Below are 10,510 nucleotides of genomic sequence, written 5' to 3'. Positions count from 1 at the left end.
TGACACATCAGTGCGCTTACCAACAGGCTTCAGAGTGTTATCCTCGTGGTAAAGTCAGAAAGAAAGCCAAATTATTTTAATCACATACGTTACAAGGCAAAATCAGATGATAAAGAAAAAACTATGCTTTAGAAAAAGAGCAGTCGACATGTTCCAAAATAAGTCTGCCTCAGAATTTAATGTGATCCAGAGGTTTAGAAGAATATTTGGTAACGTGCCGCGTGTGGTCCCCATTCTACATCGCAGAAGGTTTAAAAGTGAGATCCACAAACCCACCCATCCAGCCATTCCAGACCTGAGCAAGAATCTACAATAACGCATTTCACCTGTCAAATGGAACGTATAAGATTCCTCTCTATGCTGCGGTTTCTGAGAAATCCCAGGGGAGAAAGTCGTACAGCCCTGGCCAGTGATAGAGACGGAAGATCTAGCCAAACGCGAACAGCAATTTTCCGGGAACAGCCTGTCAGGTACACTTCGCGAGTAATATCACAAGCTTTTTCAAAGACTCCCTGGCAGCGGAAACTGTTTCCCCTGGTGGGCTTCCCAGCCACCGCAAGGCAGAGCCCCCATTGGCCCTGCGAGCTGCTTATCAAGGACGGGAAAGCAGGTCATGCATCTACAGTTTTTCTTTTTCCTTCTTCCCACTTCCTTTTCCTCTTATATAAATCCCATGTTTCTTCACATTTTAAAATAAAACCCAGGTACTGATTAGTTACCTTGTTCACAAATAAAATGTCCATGTAGTTATATGTCTGCTTTATTATTTGATACTTAACTGAAGAACCGGAAATAGATTGTCCTTAATAAGGAAAGTGGTAGTGTCCAAGATACATGTTCTCTCACTGTGTGTAGCTATAAATAAGGAGATAATTCTGTATGCATTCATCTGAAGAGATTGCCAAGATAAAAGCAATGTGCAGAACAGCACACGTACGATTTTATCATGTGCAGAAATGAAAAGGACAAATAATGACATGACTTTAATATGTAAAATATCTTAGAAGGACAAACAAAAACCTGAATCGTCAGTCAGATTTCCATCACTGCAACAAATACCTAATGTAATCAACTCAGCAGGAAGGGTTTGTTCGGCCTGCATTTTGGCCCACGGTCAGGTGGCCTCATTTCTTTCTGGTCTGGTACACGGCAGCACATCAAGGTGAGATGGGGAGAGCCGCTCATTCACCTCTTGCCAGGGAACTAAAGGAGACCGAAACTCATGGTTCCTTTCCAGGCACACCCCAGAGAGCACCTGAAACCGCTCCATGGGTCCCCTAAGGTACAATTGTGCCCAGCTGTGAACGACAGCTTTACTGCGTGGGCTTTGGGGACGTGGCCGATGCAAACTGCAGCACCTCGCAGCAAGGGTGGCCTCTGCTGGAGTAATCCCGTGGCTGTCGCAGGACAGAGTGGTCACTATGTCTGGACCCCTCACAAGCACAGGACTTTGTTAACCAGCTTTCAGTTCTGAAGAAGCATATGTATTTGTCTGTGTTTTACTTGACAAATGTTGATCACATCAACAAGGAGATTTGTTGGGAAAACTTGGAAAGTTGCTGGGAAAACAGCAAGAGAAGGTTGTGTGCAGAGGACAAGCTATCTCGGGGCAGTAGAAAGACAGGGACCTCCACTTTGGCACGCGTTGTCACATCGCACTGCAGTGGCCCGTACTGAAGACGGCGGGAGAAGACAGAAAAGACAGAGGCCGTGGGAAGTGATGATGTGTCCAGCACAGGTGTGGTTGTCACTTCCAAGGACAGGTTACGACCCCAGGTCCTGGACCTATGCAGTCTGGAGCTGCTGGTGTGCCATGGGCTCTGTGGCTTTGTAACGGAAGATGCCCCCCAGCCACGACACTCCTGTTTCTTAGTTGCCCACGTAACTTCCTGTTCCGCTTCTGGTTGATTCCCTATAAAAGGCTGGTCACTATGATGCATATTGTAAGAATGACAGCCAAGAACTCTGCTTCTTGCTTACAATACCGTAAAATCCTCCCTCCTGAGCCTTTGAGGCCTGACATTTTGAAGGACAATTTTTTTTTTTTTTTTTTTTTTGGTTTTTCTCCGGTACCGGGAACCGAACTCACGACCTTGCGCTTGCCAGGCAGGCGCTTTTGCCGCTGAGCTAAATCCCCAGCCCCTTGAAGGATAATTGATCCCTTGTCAGTGCCTGTCCAACGTTAAATAAAGCTGCCTCCAAACCCTGGGTGTCGTTTTGGCGTTTCCGTTTGCCATTGCAGCTTGTGCTACCTCAGGAGCATGCAGGCCCGGCCCTAAGCTCGGGAGAGTCAGCCTCTCCTTCCCCGAACTGCCTCACAACGCCCTGAAACTTCTCAGACCTGTTCAATCTTCTCCGAAGCCTGTTGGCTCTGCTTCCCAGCCATGTCTGAAATTCAGCCGCTGCCTTCCTCACCGCTACAGACTTCATCTCATTCACCGTCAGTCCTTGGCCCAACTGGAAATGAAGCCCTCCAAAAGCCCAGGCCTCACAGAGCTGTGCGAAACAACTTGTGGGGCATGTCAGATCCCTGCATGCTCTGGACTAAAGCCCTCCGTCCCACCTGCAGTGAAATACTAACTCCTGAGCCCTGCTTTGGCATCTGGACAGGACAGAAGTTCCTAACTTCTCTGGTCTTGTTTCCTCATCCGTAAGCCTTGCTAAGCAGCCCGTGGGCTCATCCTCCCTAAAGCCTCCACTCACACGCACCTTCGTGGGAAGTGCTTCCGAGGGGCAGGCTGCCTCTGAGCTCCTCTGGTCAGGCCCAAGTCGTATTTCATTAGAGGAGCCTCTCTGGATTTTACGGCTACACAAAACTATTTTCCACACCCTGGTCATGCCATGGTTAAGCTATTTTATGTCCTTCCTAGGACTTATAAGAAGTCAGAATTATTTTATTTATAAATTGTTCATGGGGCTTTTGTCTCCTTTGACCCAAGGATAAATTCCTTGTGGGCAGGGACTGGTTTCTATGACCTTCTCCCTAAGGGTCACAGCAGAGGAGGGGTGGGAGCTGTCTCACTGCTGGATGCGGAGCAGTCAGCTCCTGGAAGTATTTGCCGGGAGATCGTATTCACAAGCTTTAAAGGTGGAATTCGGATTTCTAGATGGCAAAATTCCACAAAAGTGGACACATGGTGACTGCACAGTCCGTTCACCAGCGTGACCTGCTGCAGTCCGGCTTCAGCGTCCACATCTGTGTAATCTGAATTTCAGTTCCAGTCAAAAGGAGATGCCTCTGTTTAGGAACGGTCCTGCAGAGTCACTCTGACTTGAGCTTATCCTTTTTTCCCCTTCCCAGTTACTAAGTCTAACTGTAACTCACTTTTTCTTTCTCTTCTGTTCTCCCCTTCCATTCTTTCTTTTCTCTTTTTCTTTGTTAGTCTTTCTTTCCTTCCTCCCTCCCTCCCTTCCACAAGAAAGAGGAACACCAAGACAGCAAGCATTTCTTTGAACAGGGCTCAATCTATTAGTTGTGTATATCATAATACATGTGATCTTATTTTGTTTTCCAACCTACTGCAAGGATACATACATACACACCCTACTTATTTTCCATTTTTAAAATTTTAATTTTTGTTGGAACTGAGAAAAAAGATGTATTTAACATTTTAGACTAATAGCATAATACTTGTAATTTATAATAACATTTTAATATGTACTTTTAGAATTTTATCAAATAGGGCCCTTATTTATATAAATACGTGTTCATTACAAGCTATCTTATGTTCTATTTTAGTGTTATTCTGTCATCCAAGGAATATCTACCCAGAGCCCAGCAATAAATGTCAAGATGTACAAAATTTAGTTCCTGCTCTCAAGAAGTGCTGATTTAAATTGAGAAACCGACACACTTACGAAGCGGAAGCCTTAACCAGCAGTTATTACAGATGAAGCAACAGCGCAGAGAGGGGCATAATTTACTCTGCGGGTGCAGGGTGGGGGTCACAGCAGACTTCTCAGAGGGGGTCTGTGATCGCCAGCGGCTCACAGTGTTGAAGTGATGTGGCTATGCGCGCACAAATGAACTGAATAGGAATCATCACATCCGTTTCAAACCAAAAGATGCTACTGTGCTCAGTTACTGCAGTTCTCCCAAGAGTCATATATGATCTGGTTTTAAAGCTTAAAAAGAATGCTAAAGCTAATCTCAAAAATTCAGTGAGCAAGAATAGCTAAGAAAAATAAGTAGGAGGAAGGGTTATTAGGAGCCTTGGTGGAACTGTTTCTCTCATACTTAGCTTTCAATGTGACCCTTAGCCCATCAGCCTATGACATCCTCCTAGCGACTCCCTGGACCAGGGTGGGTCCCTGAGATGAGCAAGTTGGTGCAGCTAGAGCAAAGAAAGACCCTGTACAATTAAGGGCAAGTTTTCTGTGCATCTCCCATTATGAACAAGAATTATTATTATTATTATTATTAGGGTTTTTTTTAAAACCAAGAAAATCCATACAAAATTTACCTGAACTATTTTTAAGTATACTGATCAGTGATCTTAAGTACATTTATTTACAAAGCTGTGCCGTAAAATCCAAAACTCTTTTCATGTTGCAAAAAGCGAAATTCTGTATTCACACACAATTGCCTTGCAATTCTCAAAAGTATAAAAAGGCCTTTAGTTTTATTTGTGAATTTTGTAATCTTTCGCATTTCTATGACCTTACAAAAAATGACCCACGGCGGCTTTTTTCTTCTCTGCAGTGCTGGGGATGGAACCCAGGGCTCTCCCGCTGAAGGCACCCTCACCTACGCTGCCTTTTCCCTAGCGCAGGCACTGCCGCGAGGACTCCACATGCTCTCTATCTCCTGAATGATTATCTCAAACCTTTGGTACACAGCCTCATGAGTCTCCTGACTTTCTAAGATAAAAGATGCTTGAATACATTTTTACATATTGTAAATTTTTATTTAATTTTATAGATTCATGAATTCTATTAAGGATGGGTATAAGGATTATGACACTATTATTGTATTATTACTTACTACAAAGGAAGCAAATGATCCAATAATAACTTAAATAGCTTCAGCATGACAACTACAGCCAGGAGTGATAGATGATGCACATCTGCAAGATCAGCACTCTTGCAGGCTGAGGCAGAAGGAGTGCAAGTTCCTGACCTTTCTGGGCAACTCAATGATTTAGTGAGATCTTTTCTCTCTCTCAAAAACAGCTAATATGCTCATATACTGTTGAGTGGAAAAGCCTGGTTACTAAATATGCAGTGTGATCTCATTTATTATTTCAAAGAATACAGCTTCTTTAGGTTTCCCCCCAAAGCCTCATGCACTCAAAAGTGGAACTTTTTGGAGGTGGCTGGATCCAGTGTGTGTGTCAAAATACACCTAAAGGTGTGTGGCTTATAGCCCTGGCTGTGGATGGCATCAACCAACATGCTTGCAGCCTGAATGGAATAAAACAGAAAGGGAGGTTGCTGCTTCCCGCCTCCTGCCTGCCCTGCCATGGACTGTTTCCCCTCTGCCGGGTCACCCTACCTTGGAGCTAGCTGACTATGGACCGAATATTCTACAAACTATGAACTAAATAAACCTTTCCTCCTTTAACTTTGGGTGTCAGGTATTTCTGTCCCAGTAACAAGGAAGTAACTAAAATAGGTATATCCACATAACACAGGAAAGAAAAAAGGAGTGAGACAAAGGCAAAGGGAGAAATGGAAATCTTTCGTCACTCATCTTAATTTCAGCTACAAAGAAAAACACAGTAGAGAAGAAAACCAGAAATAGTAAAAACCAGGTAAACTAATCTTTGGAGTATGGGAGCATGAGTGACTTTTTTATTTGCATTTTCAAGTTATTTATAATTATATTTATAATTTGTGTAGTCAAAAATTAGGTTTATACCCCAATTGCAGATAAAAAAGTTTTCTACCCTTTCATTTTTAATTAAAGGTGTAACACTACATTATGATTTATTCTTCTCTTTAGTGCATAAAGAAAACCCACACATTTCTTAACACTATGAAATGAAATTTTGGCACACAACCCACAGACAACATCACTCAGTAAAATACATCTTGAATAGGTGACTTTAATAAGTTACTACATGAAAATGTGTTACCTAAAAGTAGACATTAAACACATCTTCCCCATTACTTTCTAAAACATTATAAATTCAATGCCAATAATCTTTTCTACCTAAATTAACATTATACATGTAGCACATAAATCCCAAAAGAACATGATCACATGACATTTTAAAGTAAAACAACTCAGAGAATCCTTCAGCTTAGCATTTACATATTTTATTATTCTATGAACCAGCATAATTGGAACATTGATAATGTATTTGTTTTGTGTAGAATGGACGGATGTGGGTTTAAATACCTTTTAATACAGCACTATTAAAATCTGAACCAAGATAAAATTAGGGAAATCTGAGTTTTCTGTGCTGAGTTTTTTTGGGAATGATTTTGGCTAATGTGAGCTTTGTTTCATTTTGCCAATGTCCTTTTCTCTACTGTCTCCCAGTCCATGACTCAGGATTTAAGAAACTTCCTCATTTTCTACACTTTAAAAAGCAGCGTCAGTATCCACACAGCTTTGGTCTGGTGGACAGTAACGGAAGGCACAATGGAGGGAAAAGAAAGTAGACGCAAGAACACCACCCCACTAAATTAACAATAACCACAGTGAACAAAAGCTACCGTGGAAGTTTTCCAGATTCTTATTATTTTAGGTATCAGCTTTATCTAACTGGAAAACTGGGCAGAGTACACCTGGGAATCCTGAATTTTGACCCTAGACCTATGAGCAGTCAGAGTTATTGAAAATCAGTTCACTAAATTTAGCAAGAGAGTTTGGACCAAGTTTATTGAATCATGAAAATCCCATTCAGATGTGTGGTGGAGCATACTAAGGAATGTGTAACTCTGGATACATAACTGCTGTCATATACTGCTGTGATGACAGGAATATCAGTTTTGATAAAATTAAACCAAAAGTGAACTAACATTTTCAAAGTGTGATGCAAACACAAACCTCTAGAATACTGTTATTTCACGAACAGTTGTTATTTTCTTTAAAAATCCTTAAGTTATTCTTTCTGATCTAAAGTGCTATATTAGTTCTTTTCATTTATGCAACATTACCGTTTGTCTTGGTTATAACTTTAATTTCATGTACAGGTTTCTATGTGTAGACAAAGTATCTTTAGCTTTGGACACTCAAGTCAATTTAAGATACTTAGCAATTCAGCCTGGCAGGCTTTATGTTTGGTGCTAAGGGGGCACATGAATAAATAAGAGAGGTCCTCAATTACATTTCCTATTAATATTTAAATTTACCCACAAATATGCTTCAAGGGAAATTTTCAGTAACTTTAAAAATATATGTAAAATTCATATTTTCTTTCAAATCTCATCATTCAGGTAGGTGCTCAATGTAATTTACAAGACTAGATGAGAACAGGATTGCACTGTTCTTAATATGAGTGCAGCATCGCCTCATACTATAAGTTAATGAATACTCGAACGGATATCTACACCAGTATTTTACACCATTAAAGGAAATACGGGAAAACCACAGCCCTTAAACAGCTAAATACATTCACAAGATATTACCAGGCTTGGCTCTCCCCTTTGGGGCTCAGATTTGGGACTGCAGGAGGTAAACAACAGTACAGTACTGGGTTTGCACCCACCCCCCAACACCTGCTATGGGAGGGATGGCCTCACGCGACCAGGTAAGTCCAGCACAAGTTGACGCAAGCTGCTGTTACGATGGACAAAATCCCCACTCCCACTGAGGGAAATTACCTGCTGTCTTTGCAAGCATCTTAATGTCTGTTTCACCCTCCGTCACAAGCAACACTCGGGTTAGTGCTTCATTTCCTTTTGAGGGGACTCACTACAAGGCAGTGCTGCTCTCTTTTGACTGGTGCAGCACAGACACCAGTATCAACCTCACCTGCGTTTATCATCCCAGTCACCGGGTGGGGAAATGTGGGGCTCCAGCAGTACATGACGACGATGAATATTAAGTCCTTATAATGTTGTGTCAAGTACTTCTCCTCTTAATTAACCTCATCCAATCCTCACAATTTAATAAGTAATAATAGTAAGCCACTCAATACGCTAACGTAGAAGAAAACGATCAGGAAGTTTAAGTAAATAACATGAAATCCATGACACACACATCTATGGCTTCTGCTTCCCCAAAGTACTGCATCTTTTCCTGGTTTTCCTTTTACTTCTCTGGAACTGCAAATGTATTTTTAGCTCTGAATATCTAATTCAATGTAAGAAACACTCCACAAGCTCTCCTGGTACCCATGTGTTCGGTACTATGGGGGACACACCGCTGAGTGAGAAAGCTCCTGAATCTCATGCTGATAGTGCCTACTGCTGGAACCACTGCAACTGTACGAGGTATTCTCCTAGTTCCGGCAGCACAAAAAGGCTTCTAGTTTTATCTACAAACTCCCTCTTATTTCCACGGTATAAGCTTACAAAGCAATCCATGGCATCTTACCTCGCAACACCCTGCAGCAAAAGGCTCACAGTGTGTGAAACCTCCTCAAATTGTTTGAAGTCTTGAAGCCCACACTCCGTCAACTACTGAGTTTTCTGTCATCATAACACTAGATGCAAGATGTCCAACTCCTTAAATCTTATGAACTCTCAAAATTTCAGCTCGCAGATTTAGTGAGATCCACCGCCTCTAATGACAGCAGCCGTGTCTTCCGGGACAGAGACCTCTGGACAGCAGTACAGGATTCTGGACTCTGAGAGTTAAAATGTGATTGCCAAGTTGACGGCTGCTGAGGTCCTGACAGCAGACAGACTCTCTGCAGCCCCAGGGAGCAGGAAGCAAGCGTGGGGGCTCTAGGAAGAAGACACTCACGCACAGTCACAAGATCCGGGTTCAGACCTAATCACGCATCACTTGTATGGCAAGCTGTTTGGTTTTTCTGAGACTTAGTGTTTCTACCTGCAAAATGTGGCTAGGAACACCTGCCCTGAACAGATAATTCCTAAGACTCGGCAGAGATGAGTCACCGTTTCTTTTCATCCACCGTCTCCACACTGCAGTACTGACTGAAACGGCACTTCGAGTCTGAGAGCAGACAAATGTTCGTCTTAGAAGAGACGACCCGGTCAAGTATGAGTCCAGTTAATATGAGCATGGGGACACAGCAAGTAGTAAGTAAAGGTTCCTCAGGTATTTTCTACAAATTCACTTTCCTGGTCAGCTAACTTCTAAATATAAGCTATAAAAATCTGGGTCAGGTAAGAAGAACAGTGCTTTCGTCGCCTTATGGCTTTAGTGCAGAAAATGTTGCTAACAACGACTTGTGCTCCTGTGCGCTATGCGGAACTAAGGTGCAGTGTATCACTATCAGGAAACACATCTTCTGGTATCACTGCAGTAGTAAACAAAGCGAGATGAATTTAGAGAGAAAAATTTCAGAGGTGAGGTAATTATAAAGTGACTACGATTGTCATTTAAGCCTGAACAGATAAAGTGCACTCATTAACACGTAAGGCGCAATTCTTAAAATGCCTTGCAGATCGCAGTTCTAGTGAACTACTGTTTCCACGGTCCACTTAACTTGCACAGTGCAGATGCAATTTGTGAACTAGATCAGGTTAGCGGAGTATTCGCGGAACCTCCTGCCCAGGGACCATTCATTTAAACCCTGAATCCAGATGCACAACCACCCACAAACTGAATTGTCTCTGATTGCCATACCCAGATGAGGCCCCTTTTTAAACTGGGATTAAACACACTTAAACAACATGCAGAGTTTAGGGAAAGTGATGGTGGATCACCTCACTTCGAATGTTACCAGGGCTTGAGAGACCTTTATTCATCTTAAGGCGGGGCAACCTGACGGTCAGCTTTCCACTGGAGGCGCTTTATCTACAGCGGGAAAAATACCTTCACCAACCGAACTCCAAAGTATCTTGTCCACTGTCAGCAGAAGTGCCTAGTGCTTAGTTAAAACAGATTCTTGCGACTATAAAGGATTGGATAAATGGCTTTTAAACCGCTGGCTAAAATTGGGAAATGATGAACAATATTATCTAAAATTATCAAAACACTTTTGAGAACATAGTTCTGCTCGGAGGGCTCCATGGAGGAAGGGCCTCATTGTCGAGGAAGGAATGCTGTTTCTTTTGTTTTCGTTCGGTTCTTTCCTGCTTTTCTTTCTTTTCCTAAAGAAAAAAAATAGAAAACTATGAATTTATATACACCATGTGAACATTATTTTCAAATCAGGTTACTTGCTGAGGAACAAAGTAGTCCATCATAAGGTATTTATATATCATTTCCTAGTTTAGTTATTTATTTACAAAGAAATAGCAAAGGAATGGTGCTAATTTCTAAGTATATTATCAACTGGTACTGTTACTCACTTTTTAAATAGGACAAAAAGCCCTACAATTCTATAACAGAAAGATAATTATTGGAAAATGACTTTCTGAGAATAGTTTCTCAGAAGTATATTACTAAGTGAACTTCTGAATATTCCATACCAACAGGATACTC

The 10,510-nt window shown here is 41.9% G+C and overlaps 1 protein-coding gene across 1 annotated transcript in view; it reads right to left on the bottom strand.

Moving 5' to 3' along the window:
• Nucleotides 1-6,027: 6,027 nt before the first annotated feature.
• Nucleotides 6,028-10,510, bottom strand: part of Map9 (microtubule-associated protein 9) — a 31,418-nt gene continuing 26,935 nt past the window's right edge. Inside the window, exon 14 of the mRNA XM_005400952.2 lies at nucleotides 6,028-10,176. Coding sequence (XP_005401009.1) covers nucleotides 10,054-10,176 — 123 coding nt within the window. The 3' untranslated portion in view covers nucleotides 6,028-10,053. The remainder of the gene's footprint in view (nucleotides 10,177-10,510) is intronic.

Source organism: Chinchilla lanigera, unplaced genomic scaffold, assembly GCF_000276665.1.
Source record: "Chinchilla lanigera isolate Chin_1 unplaced genomic scaffold, ChiLan1.0 scaffold00070, whole genome shotgun sequence".
Classification (NCBI taxonomy): Eukaryota; Metazoa; Chordata; class Mammalia; order Rodentia; family Chinchillidae; genus Chinchilla; species Chinchilla lanigera.
The sequence above is the reverse complement of the archived record's forward strand: the minus strand, read 5'-3'. Positions and strand labels throughout refer to the sequence as shown.